The sequence below is a fragment of the Podarcis liolepis genome (genome assembly GCF_965112155.1).
Source record: "Podarcis liolepis genome assembly, chromosome: 6".
In the NCBI taxonomy this organism is placed as follows: domain Eukaryota; kingdom Metazoa; phylum Chordata; class Lepidosauria; order Squamata; family Lacertidae; genus Podarcis; species Podarcis liolepis.
The window spans coordinates 54,439,234-54,464,611 of NC_139559.1; the positions used below are offsets into that span (position 1 = coordinate 54,439,234).

The 25,378-nt window shown below is 42.8% G+C and overlaps 1 protein-coding gene across 1 annotated transcript in view; it reads right to left on the minus strand.

Annotated features, from left to right (window-relative positions):
* The window catches only part of TRABD2B (TraB domain containing 2B), a 233,747-nt gene extending 209,994 nt beyond the window's left edge, over positions 1-23,753 (minus strand). The window contains exons 1-2 of the mRNA XM_083509634.1: positions 23,008-23,753; positions 19,731-20,291 (exon numbers count right to left, since the gene is read on the minus strand). Of these exons, the coding sequence (XP_083365760.1) occupies positions 19,731-20,291; positions 23,008-23,130 (684 nt within the window). The 5' untranslated portion in view covers positions 23,131-23,753. The remainder of the gene's footprint in view (positions 1-19,730; positions 20,292-23,007) is intronic.
* Between the last annotated feature and the right edge of the window lie 1,625 nt (positions 23,754-25,378).

A 25,378-nucleotide genomic window follows, 5' to 3' on the forward strand; every position in this document is an offset into this window, starting at 1 on the left:
ATGGGGGTGAGTCCCAGACTGTGCAGCAAATTACTGTGCTGTGTTTTTCATTTAAATAAGTTAAATACACTGGGGACAGCTGGAATGGCAATTACAATTACACTACCCATTAGGACCCATTACATTACATTAACCCAAGACCTCTCAGGTTCCCCACAAACCTATAGAGGCAGAAAAGCAGTTTAACAGCAGTAACTTGCAGATTAAGTAACTATCATTATTCAGCTGATATGTTATTTAAAAAATATTTAGGAGGTACCTAATTACTATTATTTTATGGATGGGTGACCATACATATCGCAGTTGCCAAATTAGGAGAGTAGAATTTCAAGAAATGTTTCCTATCCAGGTCTAGCAGAAGACCCCACATTAACCTTAACACTGCCTCTGCCAAAGAAGAAGCCAGGAGTTCAATCTAAAGACTGAATCATTTCGTCATATAATACCATAAAATCCATAAAATTTATTTTTATTATTACTATTTATTAAATGTGTGTGCCACACTTCATCCGATGGTCTCGACATAAAAATACAAAATGAGAACACAAAATACGCGATCAAACAAAAACAAACTAATACCCCCCCCAAAAAAAAACACATTTACCTATAAAAGGCTATACATTGTTTAATTAGTTTTCACACAAAACCCTGCCTATTATACCGTCAGCTATATCCAGTTATACCCAGTTAAGATGTGTGCTGATTTCAGAAAACTACCTCGCTCTATAATCTTGAGGGGGACTGGCCAATTGTCACATAGTTACTTCTTCTGGAAAGGTCAATTGCATGCCTAGACGGTTCATTCTAGGTTAGTTCTGAGCTGGCAAAACCCTTTGTGGTTTCTCCTCTATAGAAAGTGGCAACGAGAGCAGAGTGTGATTCACCACTTTCCAAGTGCCTTCTCATTCAGTTCTATTCAGTTATAGGGCTTATTCAAGAGACTGTGTTCATCAGAAGCCACATCTATTTCACCAAGACACACCAGACAGTATCATACAGTCCCCTACTCAAAATTGTCCCATAGTGCTCCCACCACCACCAATACATATTTTGAGAAGCTAGTGTAGGATAAAGTTACTTTTCATACCTGTATTGTAGGGATCAGAGATGCAGAAATAGCACATCTAACTCCCTGAATTAGATCCACATGGCCATCTCTTACATTTTCACTGCCAGTACATAAATCACAGAGCACAAGTATCAATTACTGATATTACACTGCCTAATTCTTCTTAAAATTCTCTCTGAAATCTTGCCCGTAGTTTGGAAAGGACTGGGTCTCCCCAATTTTCAGATGAACAAGTTTCTACTAACACAAGAGTGAATAAAATATGAGAGTTAGCCAAAGGCAATACAATATGAGTAACATCTGGAACTAGAAAACAAAAATCTCAGATATTTTCAGGGGAAATAATCTTAAAACAGAAGGCTTTTTGACCACCAGATCAATGTTAATGTGGAATGCTTGAGGCAATACTAGATAAAGTAGTTATGCGAACAGATATCCGTATCTCCATAAAAAACCACTAACACCTACAAGCTCCCATTTCTTTCAAACACCATAAAAGGCCCAAAGTTCCCCATAAAGAATCACTTCAGATAAATCGGAAGGTTAATACCTCTCTTTGTTTCCCCCCATTTCAAGTTGTTTTCTGCTTGATTGCCTTCTCTCTTTTAAAAGGCTGCTATTTGCAACCTATGAATTTGCTCTCAGGTAGAAATTTCAAGCCAAGAAACTAATACAAACATTTACATTTTGCAAATGAATCTAAAGATTTCAGCCTGGAGCTAATATTTAATCTCAGATTTACCCTGTTATAAATAATAAATAAAAATCATTCTTTTTACCATCTTGTTATCTTACAGTGTTTTGCCACTAGTGTAAATCTGTTTAATACAATGTAATACATTTTCTTTTAAATGAATACATTTTCTTTAAGTTTTGCAAAAACTTTAAGTTAGTAATAAAAACATAGGCTGTTCAGAGTGTTTAAATCATTCATCTACTAATTGTTAATCCAAGAAGGAGAAAAGAAATAGATAGTGCTTTTATCAGTAATTGTACATTTCTATTTTAGCATTCAGTAATAGCCAGTCGTTCTGACAGAGTCCTATACTAGTCAGAACACTGGAAGATAAGTAAGGTGATAATAAAGTGATGATTATATTCATAAGCGAAAGTGCTCATAAGCACATGATATATTATCAGTCAATCATAAGTGATGTATTTCCTAATAAACATTTCCAAAAGTCCGTTTCAGGGCACATGGTTTGCGTTACGAACCACCGTACTAATTCTTAACATTGGTATGTTATATACCTTTGGGAACAAGAGGCAAATGAGCATGTTAGGTTTGGTAGATTCATCTACCTGACATGAACAGCAGTATACCTCTCTACTCCAACTTGAACACCTTATTAGGTTGGCACCTTTCTTAAGATATGTTGCAAAGTGTCCATTCACATCAGAACCACAGTACCACGTCCACACATTTCACTCTTAGATCTGTATCATCCAAACAGTTAGCCTAATGACATCTTCACATTACAGTGGTGCCTCAGATTAAGTACTTAATTCGTTCCGGAGGTCCGTTCTTAACCTGAAATGGTTCTTAACTTGAAGCACCACTTTAGCTAATGGGGCCTCCCACTGCTGCCATGCCACTGGAGCACGATTTCTGTTCTCTACCTGAAGCAAAGTTATTAACCCGAGGTACTATTTCTGGGTTAGCGGAGTCTGTAACCTGAAGCGCCTGTAACCTGAAGCGTATGCAACCTGAGGTACCACTGTATCTGGTGCATAGGAGACATGGTACAATCTTCCACGGAAAGAGAGCTGGTATCTTTAGGGACCAGTCAATTAGCATTCCAAGCCTTCTGAGCATGCTCTTAGGATGGATAAGTTCACTACTGGGAGTCTATCTCTCAGGATCTCAACATATTTGTAGGCAGAAGAGTCTGGGATCCAGAAAGCCACTCTTTTAGCGTCACTTGATAATTTCCCTAAGAAATCAGTTATCAGGATACGTTTCACTTTCACAGTTGGCCAAAGAGAGGGAGGAATGGGAAGGCCACAAGAAACAGGTGTTTTTGAAGTTTTTGAAGGTACTTTTGAAGTTACCTAGCACTGGTTTATTGTGTAGATAATACTTTTTATTTGTATTAAATGAAACAAAATAGTCCACTACACAGAAGTCCGGCACAAGATGTCAGCTGTGGGGCTCTTTGCACAGCTCAGCCTTCCAGAAGTGAGTTATTAATTAATAAAGAAAATGTGTGTATCTGAAATCTGTGGCTTTGTGGTCTGCTTTTATTAATGCAAGATCCTTTCCCATATGGTTTCCTTCCCAGCTTCATTTAAAAAGAAAAACATTGAAGCCTAGTCAGCACTGATGAGACACTCTTGGACAATACAAAGTACCCCCCCCCCAATGGCTGCAATTAAAGTCACTCATCATTTTTTACCATTAAGCCTGCTGCTCCCCAGTGGAACCACTAAGTTGTTTTTGTTTTCTGCTTGGCAGGGGGTTGGACTCGATGGCCCTTGTGGTCTATTCCAACTCTATGATTCTATGATTCTATCCTGTAAATTCTGCAAGCACCCAGTCCACCAACACCCCCCCCCCCCGAAAAAAAAGTTTTAGGCTGCAATCATCAAGCACAATAAAATCCACGTATTCTGCTTATTTGTTGGGCCACAAAACATTTTAGTCCTCTGAGTGCTTTTTCTAGAAAAAGAGGTGCTGGAACTCACCTCCCTCATTCTCTCAGAATGGCGCCCACTTGAGAGGTGCCGGAGCTGAGTTCCAGCTGAAAAAAAGCCCTGGTCTCCAAGACTTAGCAGGACTTGTCATAACATTCTATGAGTTAAGGATTACTATAGGGTTAAAATGGCTTTGGAATGTGCATCATTCCAGAATTAACACAGGCATGATAATATGAAGAGTCTCAGCACCTATCACCCTATCACCCAAAATAGGATATTTATAGCCTTTCCCCGGCATGCCTATGCACAGGCAACTGTAATGTTGCACTAGTCAATAAGGCAATGTAGCATATGGCCAATTCCACTCTCTCCAGTTTCCTGCTCTCTTCCCTCCACTGAGCCCAAAATCAGACCAGGAAGCTGATGTGGCATAGTCATGCTGCAGAAATGGAGCTTATGCAAAGGATACAAGGCAAGAGCCAAAGGTGTGATTAAATAAATCAAAGCAGAATCTATACCTCTGTTACAAGTGCTGACTGAGTAACCTACATGTGAATACAGCTCCAACAAGTGAGCTACATGGAAACTCAGGTGAGCCAGAAGTCACCGTGGCAACTTGAACACAGTGCTATCATGCTGTTGCCCAATTCGATCCTCTGGGCATCATAACCCTTAAGGAAGGGTTAATCCCTGTCCCTTCACAAACTTCATTAGCATTTCTAAGGAAATGAAACAGGCATATAAAACAATGGTAAGGCTGGATATGCTAGGCCATAAATGTTACTAACACAAATATTTCAATCTGTTTACAAAGTGGCCTATTAAGTCCTTTTAGAAATCCACAGCCACAGCTATGCTCAGCTTCTGCCAAGCAATTCCAGCATAAACAAATGAAAGGCAGCTAACACACTTGTTTTGACATTTACAAAGCCAAGGGTATTAGGGAGGCAGCAATTGCAAATAGATGCTCCACAGCAGCATGTAGCAAGTGGAGGGTGGGAAACCGTGTGGCAGTGAAAAATGCAAATTGGGGGTATTCTGCAGTTAGAGCCAATATCAGCTGGATTACAGTAATTCATTTTGCTCAGACGTTACAGCCACATGAGGGCATGTTACAGAGAACTGGACAGGCACCATAGGAAAAAGCTTGCTCTTTTTCCTGAAATCCATAAGATGCTAAAGATTTAGGGCTGGACAGGATATATAAAATATACAGTCAATTTTATTCAACCCACACAGATCCTGGACAGGTCCTGCGAGTGTGATCCCACATTTTCCACACCACACATTGAGCATAATGACTTTGACTGCATGAGCAGAACCAGCAAGAGGCACAAATATGCAAATATGTGGACTGCTGGGGTGGTCTAGGTCAGGCATGTGGACCCTGTAGACCTCCAGATGATACTGAACCACAGCTCCCATCATCCCCAGCCAGCATGGACAATGATCAGGGGTGACATCTGGAGAGTTCCAGCTTGCCCTAAATTGCCCCTTCAAAATTTGCAAGAGGTGCAAACTATTTGCAAAGCCTGGATGAAGAGTTAGCATGAAATTCCTGGGGGTGGATTTGAAAAATATCCAGTTTTCATCTCCCTGTAGTCTTTTTTTTTTTAATGGATTCAGTGGCCATAACTCTCTCCAGACCCTGAACCTTCAACCCCACCTTGCCCCATCAAATTAAGGTACACAAGCAAGCAAACAAAGTAGTACATCTATTTTTCAGAGGGGCTTTATGTTATGATGTAAATAGAGCATTTGAAAAAAGAAGCATGTGCTGCACCCTTACAAAGATGTAAAGTGGTGGGAAGGGCAGTTGAAATTATTAAGTTTCTCAAAGCAGTGTTTCAGCTGCACATATATTAGTCTCTGGTCTCTCCGGACACCCTGCTAAACTGCTTCACTAAGAACGCAATGAATGCCTTTGAAAGTGAGACTTGAGTTATATCCCATGCAATATGTCCCCTTTCACAGCCAAGTCACTTGATTTAATAAAGAAAAACCTTATTTTGGACTCGCACTATTAGCTGGGGGGAAAGAGGGAAAAGTCAACACGGTCAGTCAGCACCACCGCAAAAACTGAAATGCTAAACCCACAAATCCAAGTGTGCCCCCTTCTCTTGGACCCTTGACCCTTTCAATCCTTTTTTCAGACAAGAAGTAGCTGGAGGTTGCTCTCCATCCCCATAGCCTGCTTAATTATACACCCCCTCCCCTCAACCACTACTTAAGGAACTATGCAGGCTTCTCTGTTTCACTTTACATTTAAAAGACTTCAGCAGAATCATTTATGGGCTTGTATAGATTTCTAGAGGGCTTGTCCATACTTCCGCTTGTCCTGTGCCTAGAAAACATGGGTCCGAGTGGTTTTCCCTTTGCCCTCCTCTTTCCCCTGGGAAACCCCACTCTTTAGTGCTAAATGAGAGAAAATCTCAATCCAGAGAAAACCCCAATTGCTGTTTGCTCCAATTGAGTTCTAAAGATCAGTTAACCCTGGGGCACAGCTGCAGGACGAGAGGAAGTGTGGATAAGCCTATATTGTTATCCTGAGAAAACAACCTGTATCTAGCACCAGAGATGCCAAACATTACAAGTCCAGATGGCTTCTTGTTGAGCAGAAGATAAGTGGGTTTTTTAAAATAAGCCCTACATTTGTACCTGCATCAAAGTATGCAAGAGGGGTTTCACTTCCTAAGGAATTGATGCTATTGAAGAAGAATATCATGGGAACTCACATTTCCCTGTGTCAGCAGAATGTCACTGCTCCAAATGCATAATGTGGTATGAAGCAGACAGTGTTTTGGAAAACATCTGACACATAATGCATCGCTGGAAGGTTTTCCACCTACTATGTCCTCTAGATGAAAGGTCATCTTACCTTTTCTTTCTGTTTTCTCTATGCTTAGTTCTAGCACTTAGGTGAGACGAGGAAGGTAAGGTATTAGCATCATCAACCATGAGGCCACAGAGCCAGACTCCTGTTTTAGCTGCATTGCTGCCAGTTACCCTGACTTCACATCCTCCTGATATTGGTGGTTCAGGTGTAACAGTGGGAGCAAAAAGTCAATTCAAATGAAAATTGGGAGGCTGGGGGCTGGACTGAGAATGCAAGAAGTCAGGCAGGCAAGCAAGCAGACAAACCGACAGACAGACATGTTCACAGACTGGGACACAAGGAGGAACCAATAGCAAGGGTAAAATGGGAAAGTGGTCGGCTAGGCCCTGACCCAGGCAAACACCCTAGCATGACCTACAACTATGTATATCAGGACTAAACCAGTAAGAATGAATGAGATGTCGGAAGTGGGGGAATGAGGAAGGAAGAGCTGTAGCTCTGTGGCAAAGGACTTGCTTGGCATGCAGAAGCTACCAGGTTCAGACCCTGGTACCTCTTGACAGGGCTGAAATAAACAATATTCCCCCTTCTCCGCTCTCCCCAGGAATCTCCTGGTTTGAATCTTGGCTGATTTTGATAGGTGAACATGCAGTTGTCTCTACCTGATATACAGTTTGGTAGGGGGTCAAAGTGGAAGCAGGAGCCACATTGGAGATGTGTGGCTTCCAATGATCTAATGAGCCAGGAGCAGAGAAATGTGCCATATAACTAGGTCAGACTATTTGTTCATCTAACTCTTTGGATTGGCAGCTGCCAATCTACTTGGTCTCAGACAGCGGTTTTACACAACACCTGCTCAACTCATCTTGTTTACTTGGGAATGTCAGGGATTGAAACAGGGACCTGCAAAGCAATGAGCTATAGCCTCTCCCTAGTAACAAAATTAGCTTGTGCAGAAACTGCATAGGCCCTGAAGAATTCAGTTTTAATTATTTTATCAAAGCTATTCTTTGAAGTATAAATAACTCCCAGGATAAAGAACAAGCTGGTGGCCTCACATAGGTCTAAAGGCAGTTCTATGGTTTGTAGGTCGTGATTCTGTGTTGTGTTTTTTTAAATTTATTTTAAAAAATCCTAATTACATTTTAAAAGTTTCATTCATGGAATGAAATCTTTAGCTTTTATAAACTAGTGTAGATTGATTAAATTCAGATTCCCTTTGGCTTCACCATGTTACCAATCTGTCTGATGGATGCTTACTTAGGTGGAATAAAACCCACTGTTTTGCTTCATCTTTTTAAAAAATTGTAGATTAGATGCAGGATAGGCCTACAAAGGCTTCCAGTAACAGCAAATTTGCAGTTTTCTCCATTCTCGCTTTTCCCCATTCCCTTTGCTGACTTTGCATCCTCTGCATAGTGAGACCATTATATGCGCCTAATGTAAAATAAATATTCCGTCGCTATTCTCATGTTACCACCTATAAAGGCAAATGTCTGTGAAAAAAATCAAAGGCAAATAAAATGTGCTTGGTTGCAGAAAACAAACCAAGAACTATCAATGTCCTTTGGGGTTGCTCAAGCAGCAGTATGCATAATACTTAGGTTTCTTCAAGAATAATATCCCCCTTCTGCTTCTTCTCTCCCCCCCCCCATTTTTCTTCTATCTTGGCTTCCTAACTCATGTCTGTATTCAGCGCTTGCCTAATACCATGCTTTGTGGATGTGTTATTAGCACAGTTATAGCACAGTTAGCCCACTCTAAACCCAGGAGTGAGATCCCGAACTTTTATGCCTACAAAAGTAGCAAAATTCCCTTTTGTTCGAAAGTTGTTCAGACTGTATTTATGAAGCTGGAAGACAAATACAAGGGGGGGGGGCCAAGCTCTGGCATCCATACATTCAGCAAGTACCACAATAGTCACCCAGCAATTAAGTACCGTTTTTCCAAATGATGTTTAGACTTCATGGCTTTAAAAAGACTTTGGTTTATTTGATGGCTTCTAAAACCTAAATCGCAGGATGCGCTCCTCCAGAAGCAAAAGGAGCTCTATGAATCCCTACCAGTGATGCACCATGAAATTTAGCATATAACGCCATCTATTTTCATTTTGATGATATATGGGTATCAAACTGAGACTTCCTAACAAAGATGATGGTACAACAGATGCTTTTCCTGTTGCTGGTGTTATATAAACTAGATCACAAACAGAAAACTTCTGCTGCACACAAGGAGTGTTTGTGCACATTTCATTGTGAAATGAAACGCAGAACAAGCTGCATTTCCACATCTGTCTTCTTACAAGGGTACCTGCATGTATGCATAGATGTCACATTCTCTCTCAACATATCAGCACATGATGTGCTGTTAGGATGATTAAAATATATTTAAAACCGGGCCACTTGGAGGGTATGGAGGGTATAATTTGTTTTTATTTTATTTTTTAATTATGCTCCTGATCTTGCATGCAGTGTATTAGTTAGGACTATATTGGTGAAAAAATAACTAGGAGCACCAATCCAAAGTCTTTATTATAGCCCAGCCCACCCCCAAAATAAAGGTAAAGGTACCCCTGCCCGTACGGGCCAGTCTTGCCAGACTCTAGGGTTGTGCGCCCATCTCACTCAAGAGGCCGTGGGCCAGCGCTGTCCGAAGACACTTCCGGGTCACGTGGCCAGCGTGACATCGCTGCTCTGGCGAACCAGAGCCGCACACGGAAACACCGTTTACCTTCCCGCTGGTAAGCGGTCCCTATTTATCTACTTGCACCCGGAGGTGCTTTCGAACTGCTAGGTTGGCAGGCGCTGGGACCGAACGACGGGAGCGCACCCCGCCGCAGGGATTCGAACCACCGACCTTTCGATCGGCAAGCCCTAGGCGCTGAGGCTTTTACCCACAGCGCCACCTGCGTCCCCACCCCCAAAATAATGACATTTAAAAAGGGTATCTCAAAATTTAGTCCAAGTTTTATCATTTTCTCAATTGCTGACTTCTGCACCACTGTAAAACTAAATGCATTCGCTTTTATTGGTCCTGAGCCTTTTAAGGCAGCAATGGAGTACTGGAAGAATGCAGCTCACAAGGACAGCCGAATCCTGGATCCTGCACATCACCCGGTCTCTCATAAATTTCCAAATCGTTTTAAAAATCAGATTGCCTACCATTTGCATCTTAAAGAAGTTACTATTTCGAAGGTTGCTTTGTAGCCAGAAGCTTTGTAGGTGGAGGCTAATGAATACTGTAAAATTATTGTAATTTTATTTGCAAGTTACATTTTCAGGTTTTCTGGGACTCATGCATTCCTTACATAAGGGAATCTACATATAATGTGATCATAAATCTGCCCAGGTGGAGATAACTTTAGCATAGCAGGTAAAGCAGGTAGGATCTTAGGAAATGATGCCTTATGCAAAACATGTTTCTGAGATGGAGAGCATCTCTAGGTAGCAAAACAATGTATACTGGCATGTGTGTATGAATACGGTAGGTTTTGCATCCAGTTCACATATTGTGAAGCCAGCTATCTAATACACAAGGAGACATTTGTTCTTCACTACACATTTATGGCACTATGATCCCACTTTGAAAATGTTCTAATTACCAGCACTATTCAATGTTTGTCATTAATGCCTCCAACTCAAAAGCAGATGTAAAAAAGCAGAAATTCTACTTTGCTATTGTTCACATACACACAAAATACCACCAATGCTATTCCTTTAGATCTGTTGTCATTTCCAGTGAGCCTAACAGATACCAATCACTTGTAGGATCTTAGCAGATGAATCACATATGTAACTATATACGGCCTAAGGATGCCACCCCCACCCCTTCTTGGAATATCTCGGTCTAGGGAACAAGCAAAGCTTTATTTTACACTAAACTTATGCCAGAGTTTCTAGGATAGGATTTGCAATTTCCACACATAGGGATAAGGATATAAAGAGGTAAACAAGGGCTGATAAGCAGCTTTTCTGTTTGTAACATTTATTCTAGTTGTCCTTTCTTGTTGACCTTAAAAGGAAGGATTTTGCCAAAGCTCTAACATTCTGTCCAAGGATCAAACCCTTTCTATCTTAGGGGCTTATGGAGACTCCATTACCTTGTTATCTGAGAACCTCACAATCTGCAATGCATTTATAGCCACAACCTTCTTGTGAGGCCAAGAAGGGTAGTTTACTGTCATCATCCTACAGACAAGAGACCAGGGGACTTGGGCTGCCATCCTATGCATGCTCAGCTGGGAGTAACACCCACTGAACCCAATGGGATTTATCTGCAAGTAATGCACAGGATTGCAAGCAAATGGCAACGAATGAATCCTATCTATGAATAGGAGTCATAACATGTCCATCCACTGATGTCACATGTAATGCTTGACCTAGATATGGAAATATCTCTGATGCCTTGGCTAAAACATGGTTTGCAGTCTTGATTTTCCATGAACAAGAAAATATTTTCCAAACACTTAACCCCTACCAGATTTTCACCCAAATAAATCCATGCACGTGATAAGAAGTAAAAGTGGCACAGGAAACATTCTCCTTGGACATGTCTGTAGTACTTGCTAGGAAACTTTTGCAAAGCACAGGAAAAGGTCTAACGTGGCAGGGAGCTCTTTTGCCAAAGTCTCAGTTTTGCCAATGTGAAATATTCTCTCTGTGTTATCTTCCCAAACCTGCACTGGAGAAGAAAAAAAGAACCAGACTATGGAGGGAAGGGAAGGGAGTATCCTGCAAGAGGGCATAGCTAGATGGAATCTTGAACAGAAGCACTCCACACAGCAACCTTTTGTTTCCGGTCTCACATCAGACCTTGTTTCCATGCTTACTCAGTATCATGCATATGACAGCCCCATCTGCACTACACATTTAAAGCACTATGATCCCACTTTAAACACTCATGGCTTCCCCCAAAGAATCCTGGGATCTGCAGTTTGATAAATGTGCTGAGTGTTGTTTGGAGATTCCTATTCCCCTCAGTGTGGTTTAACGAGTCAATTTCTCTCCTCAGGGGAATTCTGGGAATTGTAGGTCTCTCATGGAAATAGGGGTCTCCTAACCAGTGCTTTTCTTATAGAGTACTGTCATAAGAAAAAATGCTCCTTTTTCCTTATGGGGTACCCAAGAGCCCATATAGAGTCCTTATGTAGGTTTTGAAAATAACAGAGGCCAACCAGAGAATATTGAAAAGCAAAGTGGCTAGTAAGCCTGATCTTTATTAAACTGTTGCAACAGGGTACTCAGCCCTCCACCCCCACCCCGCACGCAGGAGGGAGGAGGAACCCAGAACATTGGTGTGCAAGCTCTTATATAGACTTAAATTGCCACCCTGTAGCTCAAAGCCCCCCCCCCCCAATAAATCATACATACATCACTGAAGGGGCGGTATACAGCAAAAAAACCTGTCTGCCAGGATACCCAATAATGGTCACTGATTGCTTTTACCTGGGCATCTTGACCATTCTTTTGTGATGGTAATTACTCAGTTCCTGAATCCAGGTCACAGGCTCACCCTATTCATGCACAGATATACCCTTAAGACAGGATTTGTGAGCAAAGAGACAATGGGGAGGTTTTCCCATTTCCTCCCTCCTTGCAGAGAAACATTTGAGGTCAATTTGGGAGAGTCAAAATGGTTTCAGGACTGTTTTCCTGCACCGTTTCAGACATGTATGTGCTTGCCTGGTACACTTATGAATATTTATTTTACATCTTAGACCTTATAATTCTCATAACAGTACCCTTGAGTACCCCCCAAAAAAGCACTGCTCCGAACAACACTCAGGACCCTTCACAAACTACAGTTCCCAGGACTCTTTGGGGGAAGCCACAACTGTTTAAAGTAGCATGATATAGCTTTGAACATATAGTGCAGATAGTACCCAAGTTCTAGTGCACCAAATGTTTTGCATTCTCAGGCTTAGCTTCACTCAACAGATACTTTTCATTGGCGAAGAATCTGGCTGTCTTTTCTCTGCTTGTTAAACTCTTTTGAAAGGGAAAAGGGAAAGAAAGGAAAGGAAGCCAAAGGGCACATCAAAATATGGTCCTGTGTGTATATTAATGTTTCCTGCTGCTCTGCTATGCGGAGACCAGCTTAGAGAGTGCAGATATCTGTCAGGGACCAAATATGATGGGCCACCCATCAGCCTTTCATTAAATAGCACTTGTAGCCTCTGTAATTCTATCAATAGAGTAATCAGAGCTGCCATGTCTCAGGATTTGATAGAACAGCGGGAGCTGGGAAATGAAGACTGACATTGTTAACAAAGCCACTTCTGCCACTTAATGCCGAGGGAAGCAAGCAAAAAAGTTTATTTGTCTATCCACAAAAAGAAGAGAGGAAAAAGGCAGGAGTGGCTAAGTGTGAAGTCTGGGGTGACAAGCTTTGGAAACTTTCTTTTTCTTCTTCTGAGGTTGCCCTTGATCTAATCAATTTCACTTTGATATTTTGTCTGTTTTTTGCATTTATTCCACCATGGGTTGACATCATGCAATCTAGATGACCGAATTCATGAGCAAAAATAAAAGAGGGAAGGCGAAACCAGGCAGGGCAGATATTTCCCATCGAAGGAGAAAGAACCTAATTCCCTATGGAGAGGGATTTCAATGAAGAGATTTAAAAAATCAAGATGCTAATGTCAAGTCCTCAGCAAGGCAACTTTTTGAAAAAATGTAGCAAGAGGCTAAAAGGCTTAGCTTCCAACTGCAGGCGGATTAAGGATGCATACAAAGGGCCAGTGATAGGAGATGAAAGAAAGGCAACATGAAAAATCAGAAAGAAAGAAATGAGGATGAAGATGGAGAGGTTGGAGACTTAAACCAGGTTTCTGGGTTCTCTGTGCTGGTGACTGGCCTGAAGTTTTGAGGCTGGGGGAGATAGCCATGTTTTTCCATGCCGAAGCTAATGTTAAAGAAAGACAGAGAAAACCAGTGGCACACTGTTTCAGTGTATCTGAAGAAGTGTGCATGCACACGAAAGCTCATACCAAGAACTAACTTAGTTGGTCTTTAAGGTGCTACTGGAAGGAATTTTTTTATTTCGACTATGGCAGACCAACACGGCTACCTATCTGTAACTACTTTGCAAGGTTTTTGCGGGGATAAAATGAAAAGGGAAATTATGTAAGCCACCTTAAGCTCCTTAGAGGAAAGGTTAGATACAAATGTAATTAATAAATATTGCCAATACCAATACTAATACTAATACTAATAATAATAATACTAAAGTCCTGTTAGGCTACAGCAGCATCAACATGTCCTTTGTTGGCACCTAAGGGTAGCTCATTCCCCAGAAAGTTTTCTTTCTGGTCTAGAACAGATATGATTTGGTACATATAATCAGATCCCCCTCCCAGTGGTGCTGGGGGGAGGTATCTTTAGTTCTTTGTATTGTCCTGCTTTTTAGACCCTGCTCCTTTCTCCCCAAGAAGCTGTTATTAGATCCCTAGCAGGGCTTATTGCACGTTTGGGAGGCAGGGTAGATTTGGGGGGAACAGTGCAAGGCTAAAGGGTTAAACAGCACTCCCAGGTCACCACTGCTTTGAATCTTTGAAAATAGAGCCTCCTCTGACTGTCCAGAGCTGCTTCATGATAGGCAATGTAGGAATCTGTTTTGTTTTGGCCCTCTGTGTTTAATGTATGGAAGAGAGACGAACAGCTTTGTTCATTCATGAAACACATAAGCCACATTTTGCCGAAGATCACAAGGCAGGTTACACCAACAGAATATGTGCACACTTACTCCAAATCAACTATTCAAGTCAATCTCGTGAGCCTTTGCATTCAAACACGTTCTGGGGGTCCACTGAATCCCACCTAATTTAGCATACAATTGAATATGTTAGTAGTGCATTTTCAGGAAATAGAAGATAAATTGGGTTGGATCCAAACTTAATCATGGCTAGATCAGATTGATGGTAACTTTATCACTAACTTAATTCCATTGAGTTCAACGAATCTTCAGAGTCTGATAATTCAAAAGAGTAATGATACTGATATGTTCATACTCTTGATGCCAAGCAAAACCTACTTGCTGGAAAAGAGATTGGGATCTGCTGTAGATCTCTGAGTGATTTGCAGCAGCAGCAGCATCAAAATGACTTCTTTCACCTAAATTGGGTTGCTGAAATAAAGAGAGGCTGGGGTAACCAGGAACGGGCAGAAGGCTGGAGCTCACACAAAACCCTGCCCCATGCTATACCAAGCTGCAGGCAGTGGAACGAATTGGGCCCAGATTGAGCCTGATGTCATCAAGCCATGGCAGAGGGGCCAGCTCAGAATCCAGCCTCTCCCTCTCCCTTGTCCCTGGAATGCCCAGACAGAAATCCTGCCAGTGGTATTCTGTTTGCCTGCACTTTCAGCAGGTGGACAGAGGCCAGAGGAGCTGTTTTGAGATGAGCAGAAAGAGATCTCCACCCCATTCAACCATCCCAACATGGCAGGTCAGGAGTTTGACTGCAGCCTTAGAGACAAACCACTTCATTTTGGCATAAACAGTTGGCATAGGAAACAGTCCGCAATGGGCTTGTGGTGTTCTGGGAAAAGACATATCTTCAGTTTGAATAAGTGTATTCAATAGCTTTGAGAAGTAAGTTATAAAAGGTACTGATTTAATACCTTTTTGTACCATATCCCAAGCAGATCTTGTAACCCCCCCCCCAAGTCAAATGTGCAATTTGTGGCCCAGTGAGCCAAATGCAGGCCACCAGCTGTGTAAGGCAGCCTGTCGAGCTCAGCAAATTCTCTTTTTGCCACACGCTTGGGATTGCACAAATGCACTTCAGCCATCCAGCAGGCTCATGACTGTTGAATAGATTTTTGACTTGATGAGTCACAAACTGCAAATACCCCCCTCTACAGCATCCTATTATTATTATTATTAGTAGTAGTAGTAGTAGTAGTAGTAGTATTGGTATTATTATTATTATTATTATTATTATTATTATTATTATCATCATCATCATCATCATCACTTATTACTTATACCCCACCCATCTGGCCAGGCCTCCCCAGCCACTCTGGGCAGCTTCCAACAGGATATTAAAAACACAATAAAAGATCCAACATTAAAAACTTCCCTAAACTGGGCTGCCTTCAAATGTCTTCTAAAAGTCTGGTAGTTGTTTTTCTCTTTGACATCTTGTGTGGGGGGGGGGTGTTCCACAGGGCAGGCACCACTGCCAAGAAAGCCCTCTGCCTGGTTCCCTGTAACCTTACTTCTCGCAGTAAGCACTATTCTAAGACACTATAGAAATTGGAATGAACCAGGAGCTGGGCAAGAGCACACAGGCATGGAAACTGGGTTGGGATACACAAATTTGCATAATTAAATGTGATACAATAAAAGTCTTCAGGGATACAAATGCCACTAAAATCTCCATCGTATTTTAAGTAGTGGTGGATGCTCCAAAGATGGGATCTTCTTCCCTGTCCTTAAAGCATCTTCACTTTGTTTCAGAAACCAATAGAAGCCAACTTCAACTAAGCAGACACAATGCATCCATCCTATTTAAATTTCCAGTAGCATGAAACTTGAGAAAAGGGTAAAAAAGAAAGAAAGAAGCTAACCACTTCGAGAAGGGGAGGGACTGGCTGGAAGAGAAGCAAACCACTTATTTTCCCTCAGTAAGTGTTTGAAAATTGGATAGATTGAAAACAAATGCTTAAGGATGTTTCAGTACAGCATGCTTTCTAGGACTCTGTTTCCAAATTTTTCAGATTATATATTACAATTAAAGTAATGCTGAAAGCAGGTTAAAACAAACTCAACTGATGCCCATAACAGATTCAGGGCTATAAACGATCACAGATGTTCACATCGGCCTAGACATACCACTGGAATACAAACTCTGGTCATTTTCTAATTTCCATCATTAATACCACTAATTATATGTTTCTCAGGAGAAGATCCAAGATTTAGAATTAAGAGAGGAAATCTAGTTCATCGTAATCCACTCCTTTCAATTAAGGCCATAATACACCACGCAGTGGGATTGCTAGACAGAATGATAACATTACAAATTGCTCCCTTTGAGCAATCTGCCAGGTGCCAAGTGCAGCCAGTTCTTAGACAGCACCAAAAAGGACAGAAGAGGATCAGCAAGCCTAGTTGTGCTTTCTTTCCTCCCATGTTACTTTGGAATGCGTTCCTTTCCCAATCAGGGGGAATTTTAAAAGGGACTTTTCAAATTTGAGGTCACACAGTACTCTGTTGACCGCTTCCACTTATTCCACAAGGACCTGCACCAACAAAATGAAAGCATGTTCTACAGGCCAGTGGCTGCCCTGGGGGCGTAGTGATGTCTAATGTAACACTTCAGCTGCAAATACTTCACATTTGAGAAAGAGATTTTAAAACTCTTCCTGAATGGCAGAGATTATTCAGCTTTCCTTACTAAGCAGCATGTTCTGAACAAGCAACTTTTGTTCAGAAGCCAAAAGCCTTCTTGAATATATGAGTATCTCTCTGCCTCCTCCTCCTCCTCCTCCATCATCATCATCTCCATTATGCTAAAAAGATGACTAAAACAGTAGCAGAGTGATTGCTGGTAGAGTTAAAATCAGGGACCAAAAAATAAATCAATATTATTAGGTTCCACTCCAAGAGGTTCTTCTTTTAATGAAAATAATAACTCCCATCTACAAAAATGTATAATATAATTCACATTTGAAAACTGTCCAACTATCCATTTTTATCAGAGTACTATTTAACCTAATAGAGCCTCAGTGTCATCAGAGGTACCTTATCTTTCTGGTTCATTATTCTGAACTTTGTTTCAAATAGGGTGTACTTGATGTAGAAAACTTGACAGCTCTTTGGAGAAAGCTGGGTCAAAAGTATCTTGTTCAATTTTCAAATGAATAAAATTGAAAAGATTTACATCTAGTTCACTTTAAAAATAAATAGGATCAAAAACGTTGATGAGTTTGTTCATTGTGACTGAGTACCAGTAATTGGGTTTGTCTATTTTTAAAGTGGGTTTAGATTTGACCTGAATTGAAACTAATGCCTTGTTAAAGGATGCTCAGTTTTACAGTATTTTGCAACTGTTTAATATCCCTAAAACATAACGTGTATCATGATTAGTCTGCTAATTAATAGAAAATATTAAATAAGAAATTGAATCGAATGGCAATCTCATTTTAAACATCCACACTAACTTGTGTGCTGGCAACCCTGGAATAAGATAATAGTTCGTGGATCTAGTCAATCCCATTATTACACCAGTCTTAAGAATATATTTGCCAACAGAGTAAAATATTGGATTGGATGGCTAAAATGTTTAATTAGTTGACAGCCATAGAAATAAGAGGAATTCCCCAAAGGGAGGAGAAACAGCACTTCTGCTCTTTTTGTTCTGCCTTGAAATAAGTATCTTATTTGAAAAGGAACTTCTGGAGAGTTATGTAATGAATGTCATACAGTTGTAAAAATTGCCAAGAAAAGTCCCTGATGCTTTTCTCTCCAGAGTTGTGTACATTTCTGCTGGGGTCATAGAAGGACTGATGTTATTTGTCCAGCACCCCAACATCACCAACAGGATACACTGCACTAGTAAATCATGTGTCAGCTAGCATGTTTTTCCCATTTTATTCCAACCCAGCCTTCTATTTTTGGCACACCTATCAACTAATTATATATTTTCACAGGTGATATTTTGGAGATTGTTAATGGAAAACAGCCACTCTGTCCAAAATAGTGCAGAGAATTTTTTCTTCAGAAAAACATCTGAAACCCATTATCAAGAAAGATACATAGATTATGAAAGCAAAGAGTGTCCAGTGCTGAGGGTATTGCTGTAAATAGAGGACATCTCTGATTTAAAATGTGATAAAAAAACAGACACAAGCCAGGTAACCAAGACTTTTGGATTTAACATGAACAATTGCAGAAAAAAATGCTAAATTTAGAATAGATGCTGGTGAATCCCTTAAACCTAAATAATATATAGCGTGGACTTATATTGAGATCTGTCAACAAAGACAAGATCTGCCCTCAGAAATGGAGAGACAAAAGTTTTTCAGAAGAGAGTTTTTAAATAAACACATTGTCTTTCACAACAAATTTAAAGTTAACTCTCCTCATAACAACATAAGCCACTTCTTTACTCTCTATATACAAACAGCTATAAAAACAGTAAACACATGCAGGAACTTTCCTTCCTTCTTTCCCTTAGCTCTTTAAAACAGGAAGTGACGAGATTCCTAGAAAATGCTGCAGGATCAACAAACTGCTATGCTTTATGTGTAACAGGTTGGGAATCAATTCACTTCCTGATCTAAGTAAGTCCGGTGAAATATATAAAGGAAAGAGTACACAAAATGGTGCGCATATTGGAGAAGGTATCTAATTTATTTATTTATTTTTATTTATTTTTAATCGCAATGTTTCCTTCAAGGTGGAATTCAAGCCAGCAGACATGCACTCCTCCCTAGGCAAACCTCAGGTAGCCTCCCATTTAGATACTGACCAGAGCTCAACCTGGTCAGCACTGTGAAAGCATCATGTGCTCTCATACTATGTCTGTTATCCACAGTATGCATTCAACATGTAGAGAGACATGGTTTCATGTATATTTTTCTATGGGTATCACGTAATTATAAAAGCAAGACACAGCCATCCTTGTTACAAAAAGCCTAACACCATCAGACATTTGCTTGTGTTGAATATACCCAATGGCTTATCTTCTGCCTTTAGGACACGATCATGTTTTAAAGCCTGGTATCATGTTCAATGTGTGTGTGATGGAGAGAAACTGAGGCACCACTGCGTTGGCAATGTCTCCTCCATCATTGCTCTGCATTATGTTTCTCAAGCATATGCAACAGCTGGGCCTGTGTATGCACACATATTATGTTCCCCCTGAAAGAACAGCACCCTAAGCTTTCAAACGAATTTTGCCACTCGCTCAGAAAAACACACACACACATTTCCTTGCCCACAAACACCTAGGTTCATACGCAATGTGCATCTGAGAACAAGACACAACCAGTAGGAAAGAATGAACATCCCATGTTCTCATAGAATAATCTCGTTAATGAGCAGAAACTAAATATGAGACATACTAGTCTCTATTTCATATCTGTCTCAAGGTTCTGCCTGGCCCAACCTAACACAGGTCATTTTTCTAAGGAAGAAGGTTATCTTGACTTCTTGAAAGTGTGTGTACGGCCTGCATCTCCTTACCTGGGAGAAGTTCAGCCCATTCAGTGGATGGCATTGCTCTTCCACCCTCTCCACAGCTCCTGTCCTTTTCTTCATCCTCTCCGCCTCCTGAGCCAGGTAGAGGTCCAATACGGGCACTCCACGGGAACGGATATCTGTCTCCGTGAGGGAGTTGACCATCAGCATCACCCAGACGGGCCTTTTGCGCTCCCAGTTCCCAGCAATAGCATTGAAGAGATAATCGGCATAAAGACCTTTCCCCCGTTGGTCGGGCGTCATCCAGTGAGGGAGCATCAATTTGACGTACTCAAGGTGGCGCTTGAGGCGGTGGTAAAGATCCCGGGGGAGCACGTCTTGCAAATTCTCCCCGTGGGGTAGCAGCTGACAGCTGGCCAGGCCCGAAATGGTGTAGGGGTCAGTGAGGTCCAGCTCAAAGTACACACTGGAACTGGCTTGGAAAGCAGACTTGGAGTTCTCAGGGACAAAGTCCCACACGCGTGTGTAAGGCACATGGATTGTTCCAAATAGATAGGCCGGAGGGTCCCTCCGGATAGTCCAGAGGAAAGAGTTCAAGTCTCTTTGCTAGGGAAAAGGGAATGAAAAAGAAGGCAAGAGTCAGTTTGGTGTAAAGCAGGGGTCAGCAAACCTTTTCAGCAGGGGGCCGGTCCACTATCCCTGAGACCTTGTGGGGGGCCAGACTATATATACAGTGGTGCCCCGCAAGACGAATGCCTCGCAAGACAGAAAACTCGCTAGACGAAAGAGTTTTCCGTTTTGGAGGTGCTTCACAAGACGATTTTCCTATGGGCTTGCTTCGCAAGACGACAATGCCTTGCGAGTTCCTGCGGGGTTTTTTCCCTCCCCCCTTTTTCTAAGCTGCTAAGCCGCTTATCAGCTGATCCGATCAGCAGATAAGCCACTAAAAGCCGCTAATAGTGCTAATCCGCTAATCCGTCAATGGGCTTGCTTCGCAAGACGAAAAAACCGCTAGACGAAGAGAATCACAGAACGGATTCTTTTCGTCTTGCGAGGCACCACTGTATTTTTGGAAGGGGGAATGAATGAATTCCTATGCCCCACAAATAACCCAGAGATGCATTTTAAATAAAAGGACACATTTTATTCATGTCAAAACATGCTGATTCCCAGACCATCCACAAACTGGACTGAGAAGGCGATTGGGCCGGATCCGGCCCCTGGGCCTTAGTTTGCCTACCCATGGTATAAAGCGCTGAGAAAAGTATATTCAGGACCAGTTGGGGGGGTGCAAACAGGAACTGTCCATCAGAGTTGTGGTTGAAATCATTTCCTATGGCATAACTTTGCAAAATGTTTTGAGGGCTGCCATTGTACACAATATCCTAGCCCTAACCATGCTGGCATGAAAGCAAGTTATCTATTGGAATCAGTATAAGACTGGTAGGACTGAAGCGGCAATGTGCAACGTGTAGGCCTGTGGATATGGTATGTGTATGGAAAGTCAAGCATGACTGCAAATCAGAGTTCATCGACGCTGCGGTTATTCTACTGAAACCAGTAAAACTATCCCAGCATGACCTTCCCTGGGTTAAGTGGATCCTGGATTGCATCCATAATCTCACATAGTCTGCAATTAAACATGTGAGCAGACAAGTAGAAAAACCATGCATTCAGGAAAGAAAGATAAAATATAGGATGAAGGCTCAAAGTTGTCTGATTAGTTATGCCTTATCAACCAGTTAACGTTCCTTTGTGATTAAAGGAGTGGTAAAACTGAGTAGATCATTATACCAATAAAACTGGAGTCTTTTATTTACAATTAAGTGGTATTCAAATTCAATTAAGTGATATAAATAAAACTAAGCATTTTTTTAAAGAAAAAACCCAAAACCTTATGATTTATGTTTATGAAGTGGGGATTATTGTATAAAATCACAGAAATATCTTATTCATGTGAGAATGAATGCAAGCATTACATCGTGTGTTGTGTGTGTGTGTGTGTGGGGGAGAGAGAGAGAGAGAGAGAGAGAGAGAGAGAGAGAGATATTTTGAAAAGATATATACCCATACACACCCATAAACACTCATACCTCAAACTGGATCAAAGAATCTTTACACATTTAACTATCTAGGCAGAAATCCAACCCAGGCTAAGAGCTTCTGGTCATTTATTCCTTCATTTGATATTTACAGAAACCCACTGTGCTATACAATGTAAAGTTTCATCTTGGAGCAAATTTGTTTGTAGACAAATATGGATCACTCTGCAGGGGGAATTCTCCTATACAGTCCCCCACTGACTGCCCTTTTGAATTGTTCCTATGAACCATAACTTACAAGCAGCATTTTTTTAAAAAACAAAACAAAAACCTCATTACATTGTCTATGAAAGTTGAATACAACCCATAGCCCTAGCCTATTCAGTGCAGAAAATTGAAGATTTCAACATAACTAACAGGGTCTTACAGGAAATCAATATCTCTCCGGAGATCTAAAGGATCTGTGAGACTGTCGAAATATGAAATTGTGGCCATGGGGAAGTTGACAAGCTTGCCACACACGGGAGGAGAGAAAGGGTTACCTGGCAAATCTCAACTAATTTGCCAATGTTTCTTGAACTCTGGAAATAGGGCTCTAGTCCTTTATCTGGCATTAACTATGTTGCAAGTTATGTGAGAAATCTAGATTGTTTTGCGGGCACCTCCATAGAGGAGGAGCAGAAGGACGAGAGAGATTTCTTGCTAAGTGGTACCCAAGGACGGGAAGGCAAAGTGTCCTGGCCGGTAGTAGTCCAACTACTCCTGTTTCACGCCAGCAGTGTGCTAGGGGCTGTGCAACCCGCAGAAGGAAAGAAGGGCATCGCTTCCTTTCCCCAAACCTGCTCGCTCGATCCCACCCCACTTCCTCAGGTGTCGAGGGGCACAACCTCTGCCTCCCGGTGGGGGGGGGGGGCGGACGATCGGCGCTCCCTAGTAGGAGCCATATCCATCTATCTCGCTCCCTCTCCACTTGCAGAGGGGTTCCTCGCTAGGACACCCAGGAGCAGCCAGGAAAGACAGGAACTGACCCGCGTAATTGGCCCGCGCCTTAGTGTAGTGCGGATGTTGCGGAGGGGCGGTTATCTTCAGCAACCTTAGAAAGGGGCACCGGCACTATGGGTTGTCTCTGGGGATCATCGCAGTAGAAGGAGAGTCCCAAAGTTGACGGTGGCATGTGGCGCTGCCTCTGCGCCTGATTCCCCCCCCCCCTTAAGCACCGGCAATCACTGACCCCCCACCCCGACCCCCGGGCCTCCTCCTTCCCTTCCCCTCCAGCTCACCGATCGGGGCAGCTCGCAGCGCCCTGGGTCCATCTGCTGGCGCCTCCTGGGCTCCGGGCGCGCCGACGCCGGCAGCACCCCCCCGACGACAGCCAAGCACATCAGCGCCAGGTGGGGCTGCATCCTGCTCCTCCCGGGGGACCCGCCTTGCCGGCTGCCTTCAGAGGGAACTCTCCGCCCGGTCTCGCCTCGGGTGCTTCGGTCCCGGCCACGGTCCCGTCCGCATCTGACAAGTGCAAAAATAAAATAATAATAATAATAATAATATTGAAGGGAAGAGGGAGCAGCTGAAGAAGACTTGCAAAAAGAGAATGGGGGCTTAAATGGCCCCACAAGGGCGATCCTGAGGGTCCCGGCGTTGATCCTGAGCCTCTGTCATGCTTGGGGGGCAATGGGACTCTCCGGCGCGGTAAACTTTCTGCGCTGCCCAGGAGTTGCTTGGGTCTCTACCCGCCCCCCCTCTCCGCCTTCAGAAGGAAGGAGGTGGGAGAGTCAAGGTTTGTCTGCGAGGGGGGGGGGCGGAGGTGGTGCCGATCCCGGGTTTGAGATGGCGAGAGACGGAGGGAATGCTATTTGAACAGGCAGAGGAAGGCGGGCACTGCTGTGGATGTCATCATGTCAGTTTTCAAACACGGCGAGGAAAAGCCAGGAGGCCAAAAAGAAGGGAGAAAAAGAGAAAAAGAAACAACTTCGCAGCAACTTCCAAACTTTCCCAAACTTTTCTTTCCCATCCCGCCTGTGACTTCGCGGCGGCCAAGCCTGGAGAGGGCGGCTCCTGCCGCAAGAGGGCGCCTGGTGCACAAACAAAGTGCCGCGGAGCTCAAGGTAGAGCCAGACGGGACTACCGGGAGGGAGGGGAGAGAGATCCCGAAAGGAAAGATGCGAAAGATCGGGGCGAGGCATTCTCCGACGGGAACATAGACTGGGGCAAAGGACGGCTCTGTTATGAGGTGCGTCAGGGATGAAGACACGCTCCTTACTCAGAAAGCTGGGTGCGTGTGAAAGGGGCTGTGTTAAAGGGGGGGGGGGGATACACTTTGCACATTCCCTCAGCTATTTTTTGTTCGGAGGCTTGGCATTTTAGATTCCTAGACCCCAGAGAAGCTGAGAAGTGGCCCGTGTGTGTGTGTTACACACACACACACTCCACCTTTTTTCTCCAAGGACCTTAAGGTGGTACACATGGTTCTCTGCCTCATTTTTTCCCCACAACCCTATGAGGTAGGCTAGACTGAGAGGCCGTGAGTGGCCCATGGTGGCTCAGTGAACTATATGTCCCGTGGTGATTTGAACCCTGGTCTCCCAGGTGCTAATCTGACACTCTAACCACTACACTACACACGGGTGGCATTCTGCAGTCAAGAATGCCTGCTGGGTCTAGTGTTGCTGTAGTTCTCAGCAGGCCCATGCAGAGCTTCTCTGAGGCCTGGCATGGCAGCGTAAGTCCAGCATGCCCCTGGCCTGCCCTCCCCTGGCCAGTTTAGCCCTCCAAAGCCCAGGGCAATTGTACCCAGCTTCCCCCACCTACCTGCACAGGCCTGGTTCTGAGCCAAGGGTGGTTTCAGCAGAAACCCTCTTCAGATAGCAAGTGTGATCCTCCTGACACCTCAGACTGCTGTCTTCTAATCAAGTCAAAAGCTTTCTGTAACTGAATAGCTAGTATATCAAGGATTAAGCTGTTCTATTTTTTTAGCATGTTTCTAGGCTGGGGCTTAATTTGCAAACTGGTCAGCTGAGACCAGGGCCACCTCATTTTCCAGAGGAAGGGTAAGTCTGGATTGTGTTGGGTAGGGGGGTATGGATTGGTATTTTGATGCTGACATCAAAGTGTGGCTGCTGCAAAAAAGCTTTCATGCATTAGGAGATCTGGTTCCAAAAGGAACACCCATCTGGAAGCACCCACTAAATTGTTCTTAGGCACTCCTTTATAGAGAGGGTTCTGAGGCAGTGTACAAAGGTGAGAGTAAAACTATTCAACAGGTTTATAAGAACAATGTTGTTTTTAAAACAAAAAACAAACAAAAATCAAAACCAATCTAGCTATGACTATACAGCAAACACACATGAGGCAAACTGAACATGCAAAAGTTCAGTGGAAGGGCAGAATCCAACTAAAAGGTCACCTAAAACCATTAGGCAAATAGGGAGGTCTTCAGCCAGGGGGTGCAAGATTGAAATTTTGTCACTAGGTATCTCTCTTTGGGGAGGCATTCCAGAGTCAGGGCACCACCACAGGAGACAAGGCAGAACCCCCTTCCTCCTGGTGTGCTGGCTGCCTCTGAGTAGGAACCTTTTGACTCTTGTACTCCTTTGTTCACTACTGTCCTGGGGCTCAAAGAGAGAAAGTGGAAGCCTTGCAAAATTGTCACAC